This window comes from Notothenia rossii, assembly GCF_949606895.1.
Source record: "Notothenia rossii genome assembly, chromosome: 2".
Classification (NCBI taxonomy): Eukaryota; Metazoa; Chordata; class Actinopteri; order Perciformes; family Nototheniidae; genus Notothenia; species Notothenia rossii.
The window spans coordinates 85,649,046-85,674,264 of record NC_136904.1 but is presented as its reverse complement, the minus strand read 5'-3'; the positions used below and the strand labels follow the sequence as shown (position 1 = coordinate 85,674,264).

The following is a 25,219-nucleotide window of genomic DNA, read 5'->3' as shown; positions in this document are numbered from 1 at the left end:
TTTATTCAACTCCAAACATGTCTGGTTTGCTGACTAATTGAGAGTCAGTTGTGCAAATACGTTTTCGAAATCAAATGCATTAACTTAATGTACTTAGTGACCGAGCTAACTGAGAAACAGAGTGCAGTTTAGGGAGCTTCATTCCCTTTCAATAAGCATTTATTGAGTGACATGATGTATGATTCTGAGAGCTAGGGTACATCTACAGTACTTTACCAACCAGCCCCTGCACTAACGTCACAGCATATTTTAAAAGGTTGCTTCCTGGCTATGTTTTTTTTTAGTTGGTGTATGGGTAAGTGTGTCTGTATTCTGTGTCGCTGACCATCTTCTTTGCGGGGCTGAAGCACATTATTCATTGATAAGTTGCCCTTCTGCCCTTTGTGTCCGTGTCTGTCTAGTGGGTGTGCTTCCTTCAATATAAAACCTTTATCTAAAGGTCAGCCCTTAAATCTTTAGACATGCCCACTCATGTCTGTGGTACAAACACACCCGGACACACTCAGAGACACAAAACACAAGCACATACTCACAAATGCCTTTGATAGATTAAGGGGAAACAAAATAAGGAATGTCTCACGTGATTTTACGAGCCAAGTGACTATTTTCAACAAAACAGTGACATGAATTATACTAATATGTAAATATGAAATGTATAAAAACCCCCGCTATACATTGTGGTTTACAAGGCCTACTTTTTCTCTGTGATGGCAGCTTGTCTTCACAGTATTTTCCCTGACTACCTGAATCCCTATATGTATTCCTGTCATGAAAAGCTTCTACCTTCAATCTTTTTGCTCTCCATTTTCTCTTTTGACCTTTGCATTTGTTCACAATTGATGCTCAATTTGCTGGCATTTAGAGCCAAAATGAGTTTCGCACTAACCCTTGGTGACCCAGTCAGTGAGCAATTGGATCATTTGGTAGCTGTCACTCTCTTTAGATTGAGGTAGGTCTAGCTAATTTGAAAGAAGTACAGTGTATATCTTTTCATTAATTCATGGGCTCCTTACCTTAAATCGCAGGCAGACAAGTTGCGCTTAAGGCTAAATTGCTCAAGAGTGCACACATTTTCTTGTGCGAGTAATTCTCATACAGGGCATCACCCTCTGCAATTACCTTCCTATCATCTTTTTAAAGCATGTAGCATGCACACTGCAGCATCTGACGCCTGCAGAATCAAGCAGTTTAAAGTGTCCCCTGAGGCACAATGACAACAATAAACAATAATTGAAGATTTTTCACCAGCCAATCACATCCAACAGTGACTATCATTGGAATATAAAGTCTAGACTATTTAAATTTAGTGTAGACAGAAGTTCATAAAAGAACAGCACGAATACGATGAATTTATGTCAGTGAAATTTAGCAGAAGCCTCAAAATGACATCAAAGGCGGCGCAAGATATTGATGGTTGGCGGCTACCATAAAACGCAGAAACAGAAATGGAAGACAGTCATACATACGTACATAAAAACAGTTATAGGACCATTTGAATGAACAGGCTTCGAACATAAACGAAAGTAGGTGTGTGACATACCTGAGCCTCTTTTGGAGACCACCTTTACACCCTTGGACAGTGTGACGTACAGCAGGATCAGAAGCGGGCTGGGAGGTCTCATCTTCCCCCCGTCCTCACAGCCTGAAGGAGAAGAGACAATGGCATGGAGAAGGAGGGATGGGAGGAGAGGGGGAAAAGATAAAGAGAGTTATCAGTCACTACTCGTGCATGAGATCAAGTACATCCTTGTTGCTACTAGACAAGAGTAAGTGTCATGGCGGAGGGATGTTCTGTAACAGCGCAAACACTATAGCAAAGCACACACACACACACACACACACACACACACACACACACACACACACACACACACACACACACACACACACACACACACACACACACACACACACACACACACACACACACACACACACATACACACACACACACACACACACACACACACACACACACGCGCACACTATTGTACAAACATTTGCACACCCAGCCACACGCACACTTGGACAGACACATCAACATTTTGTGCATTCCCCTGGGGGTTCTTTCTTGTAATGATTTCCTCTCATGATTGTAATTGAGATGGGTTATCATAGCCGGGATATATTTCATGAGAAACCATTCCCTAAGATGCTGACGAATCAATAAAGAAATGATTACATGTGTAAGAAACACCACTTTAAGTCGCCAGCTTCATTAAAAACAGGGGAGACCTTGAAGAGAATTGCAAATTATCACCTTCTGACTCGCTGAGATGCGGCAAATATCCCACCCATATCCCTTATCGACTCATACATCATATTAATTGATGGAGGTGAGTGATTCTCCACTCCTCATCTTCTCTGAGTAAGTGACATAATCTAACATGTACTAATTACCCTCTAATAGCCAGCTCCTGAAATGGATCCTGTGCGGCCGTATAAATTTGATGTTAAATAAAAAAAGAATACACTCATCAAAGTAACAGTTTATCAGCTTACAGAGCAGTTTTTTCTCTTTTAATTAAGAACTTTAGTGCAAGATTACCATGACAGCTTCAAGTGATTTATATATACTATTCTTACATGATGCTCACACATACAGAATCATCAGATAAAACAGGTGTCCAGTTTATTTTTCATTGAAGTTAGCGGTAATGTAAAGTGTGAAATATCTTCAAATGATATTCCCTTCAAATATGTCGTTGTGTTTCTGGTAGGGTTAGAGCGTAGCATCTTCTTAACCAGCTCTCTGCAATAAACAGAATTAAAATATCTTTCAAAACGTCAAACTTTACCATGGGGTAGAGGGTTAGGTAGAGGACCATTGCCTTGCTTCATTTTAAGCATAGACGGCAACAGAGAAGCAAAAGGTGACATGGTTGGCGTTATCAGAGCCCTCCATCTATTAAAGCTGCCAGTCGGGTTACTTGTGTCAGAGGGACCAGACAACCAAACAGCAGGGAGGAAAATAGCGAATTCGCCAACAGCAAAATCTATGTTTCCATCATAGGATAAAAAGAGCACAACAAACAACAAATTAACCTAATGAACCAGAAAGAAGACGATGAGAGCCCCGGCCTTTGGAAACAGAAACAGCACAGAGAGAGCCAGGAGGAACCCTCGAGTCTGCGGCAAGTCACGTGCACTCCAGATTAGCATAGCTAATGAAAGGAGCCTCTCTCAGTGTGTGTTTACACGATACTCGCAAGGCTCGTTCTGAAAAGAAGCCTTTCTCTCGTCCTCGATCACATTCTACTAGGAAACAACGTGCAGTCGATAAACACCACTCTGCCAATAACTGCCTGGCAAATGCCACAGCTGAAGGATTGGTTCCTCTTTGTTTGGCTAAAAGGCTCTTTAAAAAACGGTTGCTGATAAACTAGTTGTTCCCAGCATTTGTAGCTGCGGCAGCAACACTACAGTTAGTGTATGGGGATGTGTTTGTAAAAAAACTGCCAGAAACACCAAATCCTTGAGATGTCAGTTCAGATTTCATTCATATTCCTTTTTAAAAATAAGAACATACAATGCCTATAGCTCTCATACTGTGGCGGAAATGTAACAAGACAAGCATAAAGGAGGGACATGAGGGCATTTACACACACCAAGGCAAAATAAAGAAAGATGGCTGAAGGAAACTGTATGCAGTTCTTCATTGCCACAGTCAAAAAACTTCAATGCATCATGTTATTCCCTTCTCTTTCTTTATAATGCCTTAACCCTTATAAGGTCCTGTTAATGTACCGGTAACTGTGCCTGTGAAACACATGCCGTTTTAGGCTTTAAAATAGTGATGACAGATTACCTGCATGTTGTAATGGGTAAGCATGGGACTTTATATGTATTTACTGTTAAAGCACTAAAGTATATTACTTTTAGTGAGGTTTTAAGAGTTTCGTGAAAAAAATATAAGTCACACAATTACAATTAGGATTAATTAATTTGTTGGCATCCAGTTATCAAGTGCACCACATCATTATGAACCCAACATTCTCATTTTTTTTCAAGTCTCCTTTTTTGAGTGTCTCATTATATACCCTACTTCCTGTTGAGATGTACACTGTAAGCTGTCCAAAAATAACCCAAAAAGCTCGCATCATTGGGAGCTGCTGATACGAATTGATTTGAGTGGCAGGCTGTGTTTCTCTAGCTCCAGGATGGAGCGCTGCCCCCGTCACGGACTGATTACACAGAACAATGCCGGCGACACTCCTCTGTGTCCCACTCATGTCATGCCTTCACAGGCTCAGTGGGCTTCGGGTCCTGCCAGCAATGACATCACTGGCCTGCCACCCTCACACACAGAGAGGCTTTGTGGGCTTCACACGACCCCAAGACACCGTCAAAGCACCTCGACTCCCTTCACCTCTCCCCCTCTACACTCCCCCTTACTTCTCACCAGAAATACGTTTAGAGTAGAGCACGAAAGCATCAAATAAGGACTCAAACCAGAATGTCTTTCCAGAACGCTACTTGTTTATGTAGGGAAATAAAGTATTTACACACATTACATATTAGTCTGTTAACTTGGTAGAGCAGCAGATTTTCTGAGAGAGATGTGGCTATGTGCTGTTGCTGAGGGTGCATTTGTTTATCTTATCTGTCGCTCTGCACTAAAATGAGAGCGATGTGCTCAAAGAAACAGCATTGTATTTCTTAATAAATTAACCAACCAATTAGTTAGCAAAAAAGTTCCATTTGATATAAATATAATAATATAGTACCGAATGCTTGTCACCCAGAAAGACAATGTAAAAGATTATTTTGAGATATGATATTTCATAGTCTTTATGCATTTAAAAAATAATTTGATAAACACGTAGGTCATAGCTCACGTGTTTGAGTTGGAGAAAATGTTAGCTAATAGGCTAGCTAAAACATGTTTTAATAGTAAAAGGTCAACAAGTAACTTAAAGATCGCTTTGACAAAAAGAGAGCAAACACTCGTTTAAAATACCAATTTTTTCCTAAAAAAGTCAAGATAGCCGAGCAAACTGAAAGGCTCTAAGAAGTGTTTTTTAATATATAAAAGACAATTCTTATTTTTATTCTCTTGACGAACTTATCCAACCTTGTTAGAAGGTATCTGAAATCAACCTTCACCGTTTCCAGGGCAACACGGGAAAAAACCATATAGGCTATACAGTCTATGGAAAAAACGCTATAATGCTGGGCTGCGACTGCTCATTTAAACTAACTCCCCCAAAACAAATACATACAAAATGTTGGTGAGTAGCTATATACTGTAAGTATATTATTTTACTGCACAAAAGTAAGAAGTAGTAAAGATATTTTCATTGTAATACCACATTCTGGCGTTGCTCGTACAGTTAAATACGGCCAAGCTGTTTTCTCTGAGGCGTCAGGAGCAGGTGTGTTTGAGGAGGCTCACGCAGAGGCATGGCGTGATACCAACGCTTCAGCGAGGCATGAAGCATGCACACATCATCCCATACAGTGGCACACATGCCGTTTGCCTGCTGCTTTTTACCAGAAAATGAGGGGCATGGCCCAGCGCTGCCTGCTGTCTCGCCCTGACAAAGGAGCAGAGGAATTTACCGTCTCTTGCCATTGTTATTGGACTGTATCTCCCAGGATAGCTGCGCCCCCTCCTATCTCCCCTTAATGTTTCCAAAATTCAATTATCACCTCACGCATTTTGCTGCTTGCAGACTAACTCTGCTGTGCTACGTGGTGTGTATCTATACATGTGTATCTGTGCGCTGTGGCTGTGTTCGGTACTTACATTTTATTTGTTTTTATCTCTTACCATACATTCAAAAATTACAAGCAGCATCTAAAGCTAAAAAATGTCCAGCTCTGTTGATAGCATGCAGTAAAACGGAGAAATAAACCTCCGCCATCTTGGCACAGCGAGCTGTAGATGATTGATCATGATTTAGGGATTTAATCCAATTTGAAAGCAGTCTGCGCTGTGGTCTTCGGTCAAGTTCATCTTCGTAGCATTTACTAGAAAGGGCTCTGTGCCTCGACAGGAATTCAAACGATGATGCTTTATTTGGTTAAAAAAGCATCTAATGTTTTTAATGTAATACATGCATTTACATTAAAGCTGTAGTTTCATAAAGAACTGCTTAAAGAGGCCCTATTATGCTTTTGGGATTTTCCTTTTCCTGTAGTGGGTTATATGGGTTTTAGTGCATGATAATGGTCTGCAAAGGCTTAAATCCAAAAGTTCCCTCCAGAGGGAGTTTCTGTAACCTAAGACACATTGTCCATGATAGGCTAAGGGGCGGGACATCTATCAGCGGTTGACCAATCATAACAGAGCCGGCCAGCTAACCAATCACAGGGTGAAGAGAGGTGCTGCAGCACAGGAAGTATGAGAAAAATAAATACTTTTTTTGAACATTAAAAATTAACTGCAAATTAGCATATATTATCTTTCGTTAATTCACTATTTAATAGAGTAGTGGAAATGTGCTATCTGAATGGACAAATAAAGCGTTTAAGTATTTAACAATGAATGATGTTCATTGAGATGAGAGTTTGAAAAGAAAATCAAGACGGTTTTTGTTTTAGCCATTTCTGCAAGGTAAAAAAAAAAATGATTGTACAAGGTAGTAAACTTTCTAACACACACACACACACAAGGCAAGACCAGTAGTGGTTTTTGATCAATATTTCACGAGAAATAACTGCTGCATATTAAATGAGAATTTGGCAGGTGGAAAAATTCTCTTTAGCTGCATTTCAGATCATTAACCTAGTGTCATGAGATGAAAAGACGTATATACGGTATATGTATACCATCCTCCATTCTAGGAACGCTACATTATTTATGTGCTTGAGCAGTGACTGAGTACAGAGCAGCCTTTAAAGTTATGCAGTGAGAGACACATAAACTGGTAGCATAGAGCCCGTTCAGCAGAAGAGTCAAACACAGCAATTAAAGCTGAAAGTCAGATTTATACGAAAGTGAAAGCAAGTTTCGTTGTTGTTGCCTCTCCATCTGTAGTTTTAACAGTGACAACATCAAATGTGACAACATGCAGAGCGACCAAACAAAGACAAGACACACACACACACACACTCGCACACAGTGAGTGAGTCAGAGGTGTTTCTGTGTGTCACTGTGTCAAAGACATTCATGCTGGGATTGCTAGTAAATGGCACAACACACTGTAGCTATGCTTGCTGTAGCGTCTACCTGTTACTTGGTCTGTGCCATGTGTTGCGTGTGTGTGTGTGTGTGTGTGTGTGTGTGTGTGTGTGTGTGTGTGTGTGTGTGTGTGTGTGTGTGTGTGTGTGTGTGTGTGTGTTTGCTCTGCTGTTAGCCAGATGTGTCACAGTGTGAGTCAGGTCCCGTGGGTATGATTCTGCAACAGTAATGTGAATCACTGCCTCACAATAATAATAAAAAACCGAGCTTGGTGGTAGGTTGAGTGAGCATTAGTTAAAACGCATTTGACCGCTTTTGACCATGGGCTGCCCTCGTTAATCTCCAGAGACCGGCCATAGGTGGTTAGAGTTAACGAGCAAGGTGCGCGGAGCAATGCCCGGACTCAGTCCCAACATGCACCTTTTCACTGAGTGAGATTAATTACCACAGGATTCTGAGCCAATCGGAAACCCTGCTGCTCCTAGCGTCGGACGTAGACACACAGATACTGTACCCTCAAATCAAGAGCACGTTGGAACGCACTAAATGCAACACTGTGTGCATAATTAATTAAAGAGGTTAAAGGCAAACTAAAGCCATTTGCACATTAGAGCAGGGCTGAGGGTTGTTGTGAACAAGTTCAGGCACATACCACCAGCAGTGAAGCTCTTTCCTCCAGTGGTTGTTGATTGCTTTCAGGTTTATCCCCCGTGTGCAGGACCATTGTCAGCTGTCCAGGGATGACTGGCTGCAGAGACACTCTCATGCTCACAGTCAATGCTGCCTGTGATGGAGAGCAGGGGCCGAAACTCTCCTCATCCATTCAGTGCACACACTCCGTGGGAGCGTCCAACCACCACTGACACACTAATCAACAAAAAGATACTATCAAACGCAAGCTCTCGCACGATTACACACACACACACACACACACGCACACACACACACACACACACACACACACACACACACACACACACAAACACACACACACACACACACACACACACACACACACACACACACACACACACACACACACAGGCAGAATTCCCATACTTTCATATTTAAAGAAAGTAAACGTTAGTTTTCTAGAATTCAATTATTTTTGTACTATCTTCACCTACAGTATACGTTTATATAAACACAAATATGTTTTCCTTTTATGCATCAAGATTACTTGTATTTAGATATTTTTATTTAGGATAAGCTACTAGAGTATTATTTGGTATCCTTATGTCCTTGTTTGCAAGAATACAGATACATATATTTTTTATAAAAAAGGTACAACAAGTGATAGTGCTGACTGGTGTATGTACGTTTACAGTATAGCAATTATAATAACAGCACTGTTTTATTGACACACTTAGAGTAAGGCTGTCTTACCTTAAACATATTTAAAGTAAAACTACTGTAAAAGGGTAATATAAGGAGTAAATAAAATGTCTAACAATGTTGAATGTAAGACAGAAAGGTTGATATTTGAGAAGTGAAATCTATGTTTTTCCTTTATTTTGCATTTGTTAGTTTCCTGGTATAAGTCACAAGTAAGTTGGAAAATAAAGAGGTCAAAACCAAGACATGCCCACGCACTAAGTGGCCTTACAACTTGTTTAAAGGTAAAATAGCACATGGTTTTGTACTAGTTAACCCTCATACTGTATCTAAACCATTATATAGCAGTACCTAAACCAGATGCAAACATTTATGCAAAATGCATTTTACATTCCTTTCATCTCTATTAAAAAACACACCACTACAAGCTGCCCTTTTGTACTGATTCATGTAGCCAAGCAACGGAGCCGGAAATCGTTGTACAATTTGCTAAACTCACTGTATCTACTTAGGTCAATACAAATACCACCGAATGGCTATTGATTTGTCTGAATAGATTCTTATTATACCAGCCATAGAACTTAATGCCCTTCATTTGCCAAATTGCCGTTTGATATTGACAGCAGCTATTAGAGGGCGTCCAAGTGTTCAGTGTAATGCCAACACCGTTTTCTAACCGTGTCTAAACTGTGGTCTTCTGCAGGGATTGATGGCATTTCAAATATATTCAAAGTCAGACCTCAGAATTGTTTCCAAAATGTAGTATACATCGTATGTGCTCTGATGCATCACATTGCTTCTCTATCGTGCAACCACACACTTGCCAGGTTCTGAGATTTGTTTTCAGGATCCTGCAGTGTAACATTGCCTCTTCATGAATATAAAAACTCACTGTGAGCCTGAGGGGGAAACCTGCAGTTCTGGGGACCCTGTAACTCAACAAAGTGGATCCTATTCACCCTCATCATTTGGTTGGGTCACAACATATTGTGTCTCTGTCTAGGACAAATGACAGCTGGAATTACACAAGCTTTTCTCTAACCTTTCCATCTTGGAAAGAGAAAGAAGAATGGGATTGGCTTTCCACGCTTGAGATGCATGACAGACATACAGCTGCTATAAAGGAGCAATGTCACCCCGACGAAGAATCAGCAGCCGCTGTTTACAGTAGAGACGCATTGCTATATGTTGCAGACTGCACAAAAACAGGCGCTGCTGAAAAAGTGAAAGGTGGCATGCAGTATATAGCATGAAAATAGCCTATATATTTGATATATTCCTCTCCCATCTCGCCCGCGGCTGTGAAATGTGCTGGATGTGCCTATATTAGCAGTGTGGAGAGGCACTGCGGTCCATCCTCTCAAACTGAAAAGGGTTTCTTAAAACAAAGCTCCCTGAAGACAGGAAATGCTGGCCTGAGCGGTTTTTAGCAGGAATGTGTACTTACACCTTGGTTTCCATGACAGAGTCTACCCTATTGTCTAGAGGAGCCATTGTGATGGAGCCTAAATGAGGCCAATAATGGTCCACTGCTCGGTCCCCAGAGTCTTGCCTGTTTAAAAATCGATTCCCTGCTTGACTAAGGACAGGCTGGGAATAGAGCGGACCGGAAGAAATGGAGAGGAAAGTCTCGGAAAGAAAGAGGTGGCAGGGGGGATTAGGATAAGATAAGGTTACAAAAGATAATGAAGATACTAAAAGTAAAAAATCCAAGCAGGTGTTTTTGATTATCTTGTGACTAGTTGTGAATCATAACCTGTAGTATAAAACAATTGCATTACGACAATCCTACACAGCATACATATATATATATATATACAGGACTGTCTCAGAAAATTAGAATATTGTGATAAAGTTCTTTATTTTCTGTAATGCAATTAAAAAAACAAAAATGTCATACATTCTGGATTCATTACAAATCAACTGAAATATTGCAAGCCTTTTATTATTTTAATATTGCTGATTATGGCATACAGCTTAAGAAAACTCAAATATCCTATCTCTAAATATTAGAATATCATGAAAAAGTATACTAGTAGGGTGTTCAACGAATCACTTGAATCGTCTAATTAACTCGAAACACCTGCAAGGGTTTCCTGAGCCTTGAAAAACACTCAGCTTGGTTCAATAAACTAAATCACAAGTATGGGGAAGACTGCTGATCTGACTGCTGTCCAGAGGACCTTCATTGACACCCTCCATCAGGAGGGTAAGACACAAAAAGAAATTTCTCAAAGAGCAAGCTGTTCACAGAGTGCAGTTTCAAAGCACATCCACAAAAAGTCTGTTGGAAGGGGGAAATGTGGCAGGAAACGCTGCACAACCAAGAGAGATGACCGCAGCCTTAACAGCATTGTGAAGAAGAGTCGCTTCCAGAATTTGGGGGAGCTTCAAAGACAGTGGACTGAAGCTGGAGTCCAGGTATCAAAAGTCACTGTTCACAGACGTGTCCGGGAAATGGGCTACAATAGCCGTATTCCCATGGTCAAGCCACTTCTGAACTCAAGACAACGGAAGAGGCGTCTGACTTGGGCTAAGGAAAAGAAGCACTGGACAGTTGCACAGTGGTCCAAAGTCCTCTTTTCAGACGAAAGCAAGTTTTGTATTTAATTTGGAAGTCAAGGCGCCAGAGTCTGGAGAAAGGCTGGAGAGGAGCAAAATCCAAGTTGCTTGAAATCCAGTGTGAAGTTCCCACAGTCAGCGATGGTTTGGGGAGCCATGTCAGCTGCTGGTGTTGGTCCACTGTGTTTCATCAAGCCCAGAGTAAATGCAGCTGTGTACCAAGAGATTTTAGAGCACTACATGCTTCCGTCTGCTGAAAAGCTCTATGGAGATGAGGAATTCATTTTCCAGCATGATCTGGCACCTGCCCACAGTGCCAAAACCACCAGTAACTGGTGTACTGACCATGGCATTACTGTCCTCGATTGGCCTGCAAATTCCCCTGACCTGAACCCCATAGAGAATATGTGGGGTATTGTGAAGAAGAAGCTGAAAGACACCAGACCCAACAATGCTAATGAGCTAAAGGCCGCTATTGAAGCATCCTGGGCATCCATAACACCTCAGCAATGCCACAGGCTGATTGCCTCCATGCCACGCCGCATTGATGCAGTAATCCGTGCAAAAGGATTCCCAACCAAGTACTGAGTGCATTAATGGACATTTTCAAATGTTTGATTGTGTTTTGCTGTTATAAATCTTTTTTTTTTACTTGGTCTGAGGAACTATTCTAATTTTTTGAGATAGGATTTTTGAGTTTTCTTAAGCTGTATGGCATAATCAGCAATATTAAAATAATAAAAGGCTTGCAATATTTCAGTTGATTTGTAATGAATCCAGAATGTATGACATTTTTGTTTTTTTAATTGCATTACAGAAAATAAAGAACTTTATCACAATATTCTAATTTTCTGAGACAGTCCTGTATATACTTTGTACACCAATAAACATAGACGTCTCTAGAAACTGTACAGTGAAATATTGTTCTATCCACACAGTAGTCATCTCAATATTTTGTGATGGATGCTCTCAACTTGTTAACTAATACATTTTAGAGAGAAGACATGAAAAACAATTTGGGACGCTGCCTTGTGTCTCATATAACCTCTCACAATGTTTCCTACAGTGCACATTAAAATGAAACAGTGACTGTAACTTTACGCAGCAAAGCTTTATGATACTTCTGGTGTAACCTTACAACAGTTGAATAAAAGTAATGGATAATGGAATAAAACTTTTTAAGAGTCCAAGAAACTTCATCAAATTAATTAGAAAAACATCTCAAGTCATACACTGAACCCTGTGGAGATGTACTTTATTAAACATCATCCATTAACTCAAATCGCTTTGAGATGTTGTCACATTATATTTATGTAAATGACTGCTAAATTAAAAAAAAGTGCAATAAGCCTCTGTGTTCATGCCAGAAGCTAAAACACACATCACAAAAACACAGCATGCAAACTCACCAAAGTGAAGGCAGACCTGTAACAGACTGGCGCTGAGGTGGAAAAGTCTTCTCTTGTACTTTACTGCCTATAAAGACTCTGAGACGCTGTCACTTTTGGCACAGGAAGATATATGGGCTTCATAAGCAACTGGACCAATGTGAGCAACTTGTGGGTGGTGCAGAACAATAGCTACAGCCAACCGAGAACACACACACACACACACACACACACACACACACACACACACACACACACACACACACACACACACACACACACACACACACACACACGCACGCGCACACACACACACACACACACACACACACACACACACACACACACACACACACACACAAAAAGAGCAACGGAAAGTGTGTGGAAGCCCTATTAAACAGATGAGGTCTTATTGAGCGGATGGTATCAGACACTCACTGGGGACTGAGGGGTGGTTGAGCGGTGGGGGGGCGGGGGGGTTTACAGGGGGAGGATGGGGAATCAAAGAATGTTTTATTCAACATGTGCTCGCCTCCTTATCTGTTGCTCGTATATACGCCTCCCCTTCGACCGCATCTCACTTCAGCTCTGCTGTGTGTGAACTACACTCCTGAAGCACGTCTCCGTGACCTTCAACCATCTCCCGTGTCTCTGACAATCTCCACTGTTTGTCTCAATCCGGCCCTTGTGTGCACTTCACTGTTTGAAACAATGGGAATCCAAACCTGATCTCAGAGTAAGGTGCCACTGAGGACACAGCTCAACTGCAGTAGACAATACACAACTATAGATTTCTTCTTAATAAGCACACATGGTGTACAGGTGCTGTAGAACTTATCCCTATAGAAAAGCTCATGTGATATCATTATAAAAGTTATTTTGTCCGGCAAGACTGATACAGAATACTTGCTAAGGCAACACAACTATTAAATGAAGTTAAGGAAATGAAACTACTCTGTAAGGTTTGGAAAAGGATTGTGGATAATGCTTAAATAACTGAGTAATTACGAAGACAAAAACAAGTCAATGTTTGGGTTGAAATAACTTCATAAGTGGTGTTGACTGTATTTAAATTAAGATACATAACATTGTCAATGTAAACATTGATTCCTGGTTTGGGGACTGGAACAGCAGTAATCTGTATAAAGTGCTGTGTTTTTGGAGCAACTTAGCCATACAGACTACACCTTTACGCAGACTTGGATCCCCTTTATACTTTGGACATGTTCTTGTTAATAATTGTGTTGATTAGAAACACATTTGAGTGCATAACTTGTAATTATATTATTAACTGTGTATGAGAACAGCCTGACAGGTACAAACATGCAACCAAAGAGCAGCATGTGTTAGATGTTCTAAATGCAGCCGTTGTATACATATTGTGAATCATTAGAACATAGTTCTTAACGTGTTAAATATACGTTACATCATTCTTAAGATGTTGTTAATGTTGATGCCAAGACGCAAGAAAGATATTGGATGGATAGTTTCTTTGTTCTTTCCTAGACACAAAGACACACACACACTCAGTATCATTGATTGTTCTCTGTCCATTGCTGTATCCATTCTACAATGCAGCTGCTGTGGGTCTTGTGGAGGGGAAAAGGCCCTGCGGGGAGCAGTCCAGTTATCTCAGATGGAATCTTATTACAGGCTTTATGTGAATAGAAACAGAACTGTAAGAAAGTGAAACTGTGTGTGTGTGTGTGTGTGTGTGTGTGTGTGTGTGTGTGTGTGTGTGTGTGTGTGTGTGTGTGTGTGTGTGTGTGTGTGTGTGTGTGTGTGTGTGTGTGTGTGTGTGTGTGTGTGTGTATCTCCTAGGGTTATCCAAGGATTTGTCAGAGGAATATGGAGGGCTTTGTCGATTGCTAGCCTGCTGTAACAGCCACGGCTCTTCACAGGCCATGTGTTCGGTATCTTTTCTGTGGCGTATTATAATTAGGTTCATAATACTGCCATATAACTGTCATATGCAAAGAAGGCCAGATAGGAGGAGGCATACTGGAAGACACCGGGTAGGAGTCCAGTCAGCGCACTTTCTCTTTTTTTCTGAAACCCTGCAATGCTTGGGCAGGCTGATCTGCACTGGTGTGTGGACGGAGGGAGAGAAGGAGGATGGAAGGAGGAGGAGGAGGAGGAGGAGGAGGAGGAGGAGGAGGAGGAGGAGGAGAGGCAGTAACAGAGATAGAGAGAGGGAAAGAGAGGAGGCATGGCAGAGACTGCAGGACTAGGACAAGTGCCAGATCACTGCTGGAGCCAAGAACCGGACTGACTGGGCCTGTGTGTCAAATCAGTGCACACACACACACACACACACACACACACACACACACACACACACACACACACACACACACACACACACACACACACACACACACACACACACACACACACACACACACACACACACACACACACACACACACACATAGATGTCACTGACCTTCGACAAACACACTGCAATGTCACAGCTCTAACAAACCGAGACACCAACACTTAGTGACCATCTTGTAAAGATCCACCATGTTTGAACTTGAGAAGCCGTTTTTGCTCTTTCATTATGAGTCCAAGAATATCGGATTTTCAGCTCATAGTTTAACAAAGAGGACATCTTCTTCTACTGCGACCTCGATCAGACGAGTGTTTAAAGACTTTTGGCTGGGACTCGGTAGCCACTCATTACTGACCGATGCCGCCAATAGCCAACGTGAGTCTACATCAGAGAGGGCTGCTCCACACAGTGCTGTGTTTATGGCAGTCCCACCTCCCCAGGGACTCATTGCAGCACAACACAGACCACTGCAGCTGACAAAATAACAGGGCTAGTGTTCTGGCTTTAGGAAACAGTAGGAACACCTCTCGTTCTCTTTTCCTCTTTCTCTTCTCTCTAGCAAATTCTAGCGTGACCTCATCAGTGTTTTTGTCTTCTATACCTCCGAGCTGGAACCATATAAGTGGATTTCAAAGACAGGTAGACAAGCAAAGCGCCAGAAAATTGAGATAAAGTCTCTCTTCTTTTTCTGTCTCTTTTTTGTTTTCCAGTCCACAGAAAGATCACCGATTACAATCGTACTGTTGTAAGCAAATCTGATCTTGACAACTTTCTTACAAGTAACTGCAAGCACTGAGGTTTTAAACATCTCGTGTCTCGTAGGAATGCTACAACGATAATTCACTTTCCACACCAAATCTAAGAAGAACAAAAGGAAATGATTAAATTACACCTGTAAATGCAATTTCATCCTGTAAGACAAGGCAATTTCCCCAGACTATTATTGTGTTAGTAAATGTGTGTCACACAGAAAGACAGAGGACTGCATTTCTAGATGTTACATGTATGGACATTTTTCTTTCTGCATGATGTATGTGCACATGTGCTGCAGTGCTTCATATCTCCTCTCTTACATGTTTGCCCATGGGACATCAGTGAGATTTCACCAGTGCCAATTCAATGTGACAGCTATGAGAATGACTCCATTACATCTGGTGTGGTATTATACCCAGATCTATTTCTGCTCATCTTCTAATAGCAGACCTGATAATGCTGAGAGGGCCTTAACCTGACACATGTTCTCCAAACTGAAAGACCTAATTATATTGCCATTGCCTCCAAAGTGAACGTTGATCTGGTGTCTGCATCAGCCAAACAACGTAGAAGATCACAACCTTTACAAATGACAGGTACATTATTCACACAAGCTTTTCTAATGTTCCTCTTCTACGAAAAAGGTTTGGTCAGGATTATGCAAAGAAAGGTGCTTGGTTAAGATAAGGGGATGATTGCAATCCAGGTTGTTTAAAATTAGTTACCTTGGTTGGTGATTGGCTAATGGTTACACAAGCCAAAAAATCGTTATGACATCATAAAGTGCCCAAAATCTGATCAGCTCATTTTCAGACAGGTTTTTATATAAATGGATCAGGACAAAAAGAGAGAGAATCTTTGTTCCTGAAACTTTCAGAATCGAATGTATAAAAGACATGAAAAAGTGGATTTTGCACAATAGGTGACCTTTACGTAAGAGGCCCTATCATGCGTTCGGGGATTTCCCTTTCCTGTAAGATGTTATAGGGAGTTTCTCTGTTCCTTGCTAAAGCACCAGCATTATGATAAATGCATTTTAAATACATAACGGAAATCATTGCTTACACTAGTAAGGAGCTGAAGACACAAACTAACTGAACATATGTCAGTAGCTTGCAGAACATATTTTATTTTTGTATTGTCGTGTTTGGATCAAAAGTCCATTGACATTGCTGCTGCCCATGCAGTACAGAACAACTCATACAACAGTGTTCTGATCTGATGCAACTGTGTTGAAGGTTTGGTTGGGGTTAAGCACAAAATATATTGGTTAAAAAAAAGAAGTATTTTAAGCAAGATGGACTTTTGTTGTCATGGTTACAATAGTTAAAGCAAGGAACGATCGTAATCATCAAACGGAACCAACTCTGACAAGAAAACATGTACAAATTACCTTTCGTGACCAATCCATCCACCCTGACCTCCTTCTGTTCACTTTATTCCTCCTGCCCCACACAGACATGAGTCATGATAACAATGGCCACAAGAGTGCTTCATCACTTGTTTCCATATGTGGACATTTGATAAAAGACGTATTTATTGGGAGGACAGTCTTGTTTTGGATACTGTGAGAATGAAGAATAAAATGAACCCTCTGGCAATATAAAAGTGAGGTGCTTACATGCATGTTTACATTCATTGATTGAAATATATAATTGCAGCCCAACCTCGATAAATATTCCCTTAAACATGTGATACTGATTATCTATTGTTTGGAGAAAAGGGATTTAAAGACAGTGACACAAATACCATCTCCTTATGCTTCGACAGCAAAATAAATAAATACTTAAATAACTTTGTACTCTTATTATATCCTTGTCGTTCCTCTTCCCTCATTGATTTAGATACTGAGGCCATTTTGCATGAAAGCTCTGCATAAATGTCTGTGAAGTCAAGAAAACACACCACTTCAGTCCAGCTACCTTCAGAGGGCTAAATCAAAAGCCCAACCCCTTATAAGTGAACTTGAAAAGCCTGATTATGTTTACCACATTGGCAGCTGTCCAAGTACAATTAAAAAGAGAAGCTAAGTTTACCAAAGTAAATGTTTCAGGTGAGAACTTGCAGAGAGCCAGAAGTTAGAGTATGGAAGAAGAATGGTAAAAACAAAGAAACCACCTGTGGCTGCAGTTGTTTAATCATCACTCCTCAATAGTCTATGTGTATATTAGTTTTAGGGAGCAATGAGGCCCAAGCCTGGACGCCAAACTCAAACAATATGCTACTGTTAATAAACATTTCCAATGTGAGTTGTGTGACTGAAAATGAAGTTATATCAGCACGTACATGAGTATTTACACTAGAGCTGTATCAAAATCTCATCAGGAAGTTTTTAAGGTATCAGCTAATATCATAAAATGGACCAAAGAATCAATATAATATTGGCATTTACACGCAAAAATCAAACCTTATATTCTAATATTAGGTTTGACTATACAGCAATCAGCATTAATATATAACGCTAATCTGACAATATTAGTACATGTATTAAATGTCCTTATTCTAATTGTAGTGACAGTAATATAAAAACCTTCATGTTTAAATATAACAATCACTTTCAAATTGATCTTGCAGATCCCACCAGAGCTATGCTCACTTTTCTATCTGTGAGCTGCTACTGAGTGGGAATCAAACAGCATGATGTTCCAAAGAAGGCTGAACAATTTGGTCTGTTTTATCTCTATGACCTAAGAAAGGTCAACAGTGGTTGAGGTCATTATTCCATCATTACCCAATCTATGGGCAATTATCTGCGTGTGATGTGGGGCTAATTGTTTTACGCAGCTGGCTACCATATATATATACACACATTTTATAAAGCATGGAGGGGAAATGAAATGACGGACAGCCCGGCAAAAGACTGCCAAATAGGATCAGAGGGCCCTGCGACACATTTAATTTATAGCTCATGATTCACAGGGATTTAAACAAGTCATCCTAGAAAATATTTCAGACAGTCTGCTGCGATAACTGTGTGACAAGAACTGAAATGTGTTATTTTGTTTGCCTCACCTTCAACCCATCCCCAAATCATCCTACAAATATCAAACTGTTTTGACAGTAGGACAAATCTAAATCATATAAGTGCTTCTAGGCGCTGTATCATCGCAGGGCTCAGCTTTCATCGAGACCTATAAGCGGCAATGCCTTAAGACTGCAACATCGAAGGTCTTCAAACCAGAATCTGAAAGCCGTCGTCCTAATTTGTGAGATGGAAACTAGATTTATTGCACACGTTTGGTTCTTTTGAAGGGCAGTCAATCAAGCAGTATTTTCTCTGCGCAGTTTATTGTTTCTTTATGGTCAATCAATGTGACAAGGAGGAGATGGTCTTTTAAAACATAACCCTCCTCCGAATATCTATTCCGATAGTTCAGTGATGAAAACAATGTGCATAAGAGTGTGTGTGTGTGTGTGTGTGTGTGTGTGTGTGTGTGTGTGTGTGTGTGTGTGTGTGTGTGTGTGTGTGTGTGTGTGTGTGTGTGTGTGTGTGTATCTATGCCGGCGGTGGGTGAATTAATGAATTAGCTCTCAACCGCAACCTATCCTCAACCTTTTTCTGCAACAGGGAAACAAATCACTGACCTGTCCTCTGCTGTGATGCGAGGGGCTTCATCAGATGACAGGCAGGCTAAAAGCGTCTAATCCCAGACACTGCTGTGTATTCTACACTTTATTAATGTGTGACTGCCTGCTTCTGTGCATAATTGAACATTTTGAACCCTTGAGCCAACATTCCTCAAATGAATCCTCAGCACCCACATCAAAATGATTATTTCTAAACAAACCGTGTTTAATCGACTGCGTGCCTCCGCGGCACTCTCCATCTGGAGGATGCTGTGTGACAGCTTCCCTTAAATTACAAATATCAATCTGCCACAGTGGGAGCTCAGCTGCCAGTGACCTCATGGGGGTCCACGTCAAAGCAACCAGCCTCCAAAACAAAGCCATCAAAACGCTGTTCTCGCAAGATGCTTTGTTGTGACTCAACCGCGATCGTAACCCAATAACAGTTCAACTGAAATGATCAAATACAAAAGCAAGGGCTTGTGACTCCTGATTATACAGCTAACCTGAGTTGGATTCAGTAAGGAATCTGAACTGAAGTTGGCCCGGTGTGTGGCTCTGTAGCTCCACCCCTCTCCCTCTCCCTCTCCACGGCAGGGACGGACAGATGCCAGCACCAAGGGCTCCCAATCTGCTGTGTGATCAGCGGTATTCTCCCTAACCGTGTTTTCCCTTCTCATCTCCTGCTGTCTGCCTGCAACAACACCACCACTTACACTCCATCCACCCGCTTATTGATACACTTCACCGCAGGATCGCCTTCGAGTGCTCCTTGGGAAGGCAATGGGTCTGCGGGGCGGTCTGATTTGATCAACGTTAGGAGAAAACACACATCATTCATCACCAACACAGGATCAGTGCAGGACGACTCTCTAACAGTGCTTCCTTCCAACAAGATGACCGCTTACACACAAGCAGTTTGCCCTGCTGTGGTCCCGCTGGGTACTGAGCAGCTTAGTGACACTGATAGGGTTATCATGGTCTCATGCAAGGATGTTTAAATACACATTGGATCAGGAACATACATTAATCGTAAGCAAAAGTAAATCAGGCAACTATTAGGGGCATATTAGATGTCATGGCTATCCCAGGGCTCATTTGATTTGAACTCAGGCACTATACGTCAACCAACATTGCCAATGGCGGGCATTATGTGCACCCTGTGCATTTTAACAGGCACCATTGGGTGTTTAGCCCATGGAATATAAACTGCAGCGGGAGAAATGCCTTTTCAGGCACGATCATCAGTGTTTCTGATTTCGAGTCTCAATGGCACTTTACTCTAACGCACATTTATAAAATATTACAGCGAGGATGAAATGTGGGCTTTTTATTGCCAAGAATCTGATGGCAGAGGGAGAGAGAGAGAAGCCCTGAATTGAAGCAATATACTGACAAACCTCAACACTGCCATTAAAGGCTTTGTATCTGCTCTTATTGTAGTATATCTATATATCTATATATAAAAATAAAACACATGTTCTGTACATTTTACACAAAAGTAAATTTATTCTCTGATTGCTTATGCCTTACCTATAACCCACATGGAATACTGAGAAGACTCGGTTCCTTTCAGATAAATATGACATAACTAAGCAGACAGAGCAGGTCCCCAAGTTATTACAGACCTGCATGTCATATTGTTAAGAGCCCTTTTCTATAGGGTTGATGCATTTCAATTTCAAAAAAACTATTTGTGCATTGGACAAGCACCACTTCATGATGATCAGCTAATGGATTTCAACATCACTCCGTACACATGATGATTCCATTCGAAGCCAACACTGTAATGCAGGGCCAAAACTGAAGAAAACACAGGGCACAGGATGTACCGTATGTGTGCCATTATGCCAAGAGCAGTGCAACAATGGGTCATCATGTAAATCCAAATGGGTAACAAACAATATACTATGTATCAAGTAAATAGGCATAATGTGCATGTTGGTATAATGAAATCCATTATCAGACAAAAGTGACAAGACATCATAGCTGGCCTGATTCTCAAAGTCTTTTTTCAAATGTATTCCACATGATTGGAGCTCATGCACAGACTTAATGGTTCCCTATGAATGCACAATTTGTTTACTTGTGACACACACAATGGCTTAAATGCTTGGAGCTCAGTGGCTGCTCAAATATTTAAACAGAAATAATGTTAGAGAAGCCAAAGAGAATTAACTGCAGCACTGAACATTTCAACTTACAAAATCAGCCCTGAGTTGAACAAAGGAGTTGTCTGTTTCAGGACCACGGACAGTTCCTGTCATCTTCGCAGAGATGAGGCGCTGCTGGCAGCTGCGACGGCCTGCCACTTTTCTCTGCTGCACTTTGAAACATCGCACAGACGTGATTTTAGGAATTCATTAATGCAGGAAGAAGATCACATCTAAGATCCACAGTGACACTGAGACATCTTCATGACTTTCTGATGTTTAACAAGGTGCATTGGAAATGAGGCTCACCTCCAACTGGCCTCTGGCACAAAGTCTCTAGCATTGAAGGAATAAGACACTTTCCACACGAAAAAAGGACTTTCTGCACATATAACCATCATAAAAGACCAGCCTTGGTGTTTTCACAAAATACAGTTCAGCAGAAAAACAGCTACAGCAATGGTTAGATTTAAATGTGATTAAAAGAAACCTAAATACTAGAGAAAGCGAGAGGGTAGGCTCTTACTGACAGCACATGTTTAAGATGAGCCCAGCAGCCACTGACCGAGAGACCACCAACAATCTCTCCTCAAAACGACTTGTAGCAGCGCCGAGCAAACATGACTTGACATTTAAAAAAGCAAACAAAAAAAATGGAGCCCCATATTTCCGGAGTGTTTCCAATAAGAATCAAAAGTGGTCATCAATCATCACTCAGACCCCTGCGTCATGCGTCGGTATTCGCGCGGTTCCACCCAAGGGAGCGCGCTGTTTGTCCTCATGGGAAACTCGTACAGTAGGATGTACAGAATGCACGTGGATGAAGCATACAGCTGTCATGCCGGAGTCATACGATAAGCGTGAGTTGGGGCAATAGCTAAATTGAAAGCGTGTGCGCGAGTTTTGCCATGCCAATGTAGCCCGTGTGTCGAATTTGGACTCTGCAACAACTACTGTGACGCACGCTCTCACACACGATCGATCACTGGAAGTGTGTGTGTGTGTGGGGGGGGGGGGGAGAATGATAAGTTATTTTCTGGCGCAACCATTAAAAATAAACTTGGGTCTATGTTTTTTGCCCTACTAGTGAAACCAGCACCAGATATCCTCCGTATAAAAGACACGACAGTGAATATAATAAGGCTTCAGGGAAAGCTGCCTCTTCGTTTACACCTTTATCTAAATCCTCTCTTTAGTGAGCTCCAGTGAGGCTGCACTGCAGAGGGCTCCTCCGGCATCTCCATCATGAGCTCATGAGCAAACATGCGGTATCGCGAGCCAAATATACAAAACAGGGGCTCTCAGTTCAAGGAAGACAGGCTCTGAGATCCCCTCTCACACTGCGACACATACCATTAGTTAATTATGCATCTCCTGCTTTCTGAATGTTGTTGGCCATAATGATTCCTTGTTTTTCTCATTGATGCAACAGTGAACTTCTCCTTCTTAAAGCGTTACACTGGCTCACAGCCTTTTTTAACAGGTAAATATCACATCTCCAGCATCGTGATTTACCCCTAACAACTGCTCAACAACAAGCAGAGTCACAGGCTGTTAATACATTGCGAATAAATTGAGGTTGGGGAACTTTATCAAATACTCAGGAAAACTGGGTTTTGTCGGCAAGCCAAGCGAAATAACTGGCCTACCTTCAACTCGATTCCAAAATGAAACGACAGTCAGTCAGTGGGGAAGGCTTTGGACATCACAACTCCAGATCAAAAGAGAAAACACGTTTCCATAAAATGGGTGCAAGCCAGTGATAGTCTGTGTTTCGGCGAGGTCACCCATTCAGCCAGCCGTCCGGTTAAAATCCAAGCAGAATAATGGAGATCTTGTCTCTGTCCTTTGGGGGAGAAGTGCGCCAAGCGCTCTCCTACGCAGATGTGACTTTGCGCGCTTGAAATAAAACCGATGATGGGTAGCAATGAGAGAAAAGAATACTACTACAACCAATAAACAAATGTACACCAAAACGAGTGGGAGCGAAGCATGCCAAATGATCACCCCCTTCCAAAAGCTGACAGCTGACTTTTACGCAAATCGTGCTCAATTACTAATCCTCTACTGGGTGCTTCGCCATCCCAGACGCACTGGTCGGTTGCGATCCCCACTCAGCAGCGCCGCGGTGGAGATGGGAAAAATAAATGTATGGATATAATGACCAGATCCGATGGGGGGTTTCCTCCACAGCTCCGCTCTTCAGTTGCAATGCACACGACGAGAAGGATCTCTCCCCGGTCCTAGTGCACCACACACCGGCCCCCGCTGGCTCTAACACACGCGGCGACTGCACCTGCACTCTGTCATTTTCATCGATTTAAACAGTGAAATGGATGAGGGGAAAATACATTCCAGCAGACACCTATAACTCAACTCAAAGCTACAACGCTGAACAGAACGGGATGTGCGGAAAGGATCTTCACTTGTTGGAGGAGGGAGAGGGAAGGGGTTGGAGAGAGTGAAGGGAGGTAAAGCGGAAAAAGGGAGCAACAGAATAATAACAAATACAGTCAGTCCCAAATGCTGCTGATGTTTCAGTTTAGTAAACAAATAAAGTGTGACTTCCAGGTCTTATTCAGGTTAAATGTCCTTGCAAATGAAATGACTCAAGAGGGGATGAGGTCTTATTAAATAGCATCTTTCTTTTTCGATGAATAGTATTCATAAAGCAAAACACAGAGGTTGTTGACATTATGAGCAATATGGGAACCAAGCAGGTGCAATATGTGACTCATGCAGTTAAAAAGTGATCAAAGGTTGTTTGTGGTGTTTATCAAAGTAGCTCGGGTCCTTTAAACAAGATGAAATGTGGCCACTTTTAAACCAATTATCTTTCACTGTGCTCAATAAACTTCCCCTGCAGAGGCATAATAACACACAGGAATAACAGCTTTCATTTGAAGCCATTTTATCGTAGAGGTGGTGCTATTTTAATCCTGATAGTAGTCCACACCATAGCAGTTCAGATAAATGGCAGGCTAGTTGTTTATAATGAAGTTGTGCATAACATCAAAATCGTACTGTTTTATTTTAAAGAGACGACAAATGTATAAGGTTAAGAGCTCTGGAAGATAATTAGTCTGTGTTTATTTATTTTTATTTTATATAAAACTATAGTCAATTTAGGATGTAAATTAACATTTGAGTGACCCGGAAAGTCATATAAAAGTTACTCTAATCCTGTAGGCTAGGCGTGCATTAGCCTTTGTTGAGTAGTTATAACTTTGGCGCAGAAAACTAGCCTGTGAGCCATTATGTTCCAAACTTGCATTTGCACTAATAGTTAATGGCCAACTAAAGTTATATTGTTCGTTTTCTCTGTCTATGCATGCCGTGTTTGCATACAGCAAGGGAATGTTTCCATGAAGCATAACATGTTCCTATCACTGGCCGAATTTAACACGCAGCATAATGAAAGACACAACAACCACCTGCTACACAACCAACATAAGTGTCCCTGATAAAGTTATTATTTAATTTGACCATCAACACACATCCTGCACCTTAGCTTGTTTAAAATGCCACCAAAGGAAAAATGTACCGGAGAAAAAGCACTGCATAACAACCGACTGAGAACACTCAGGGGTCGGCAACCCGCGGCCCGAGAGCCGCATGCGGCCCTTTAAGCCCTCTGCTCTGGCACCCTTGAGCTTAGACAAAAATAAGAAGGAAATAAAATAAAAGTATTTGTAGGACTATTTATATTTTCTTGCATGGTTGAAAATGTTTCGTATCTTGTATTTTGAGGTGATACTGTGACACATAAACAAAAAACAAAACGGTTTTAATTACGTCAACTAATATAGATGAGAGTAACAAATGCGTCACTTCCGGGCAAAAATAACGCCCACTTTTGGGGGAAAACAATGCTGTCAGTTGAACGGCGGTCAAATTCTGAAGTTTTTGCCAATCCGATCAGAAATGTAAGAAAACGGGAGATTTTTGGATCTTCAAAGAGCCCGATTCCAATGGCCAGACAGTGGCCAATGGCCAAACA

General features: G+C 41.4%; 1 protein-coding gene across 4 annotated transcripts in view; it reads right to left on the bottom strand.

The window, feature by feature from the left end:
• il1rapl1a (interleukin 1 receptor accessory protein-like 1a) overlaps positions 1-23,403 on the bottom strand; it is a 168,396-nt gene extending 144,993 nt beyond the window's left edge. For 2 of the 4 annotated variants that reach the window (XM_079666994.1, XM_079666997.1), the window contains exons 1-2: positions 22,869-23,403; positions 1,541-1,642 (exon numbers count right to left, since the gene is read on the bottom strand). In XM_079666994.1, coding sequence (XP_079523120.1) covers positions 1,541-1,622 — 82 coding nt within the window. In that variant the 5' untranslated portion in view covers positions 1,623-1,642; positions 22,869-23,403. Of the gene's footprint in view, positions 1-1,540; positions 1,643-21,270; positions 21,746-22,868 lie in introns of those variants that run through there. The other 2 variants (XM_079666996.1, XM_079666995.1) reach the window with 2 other exon arrangements.
• Between the last annotated feature and the right edge of the window lie 1,816 nt (positions 23,404-25,219).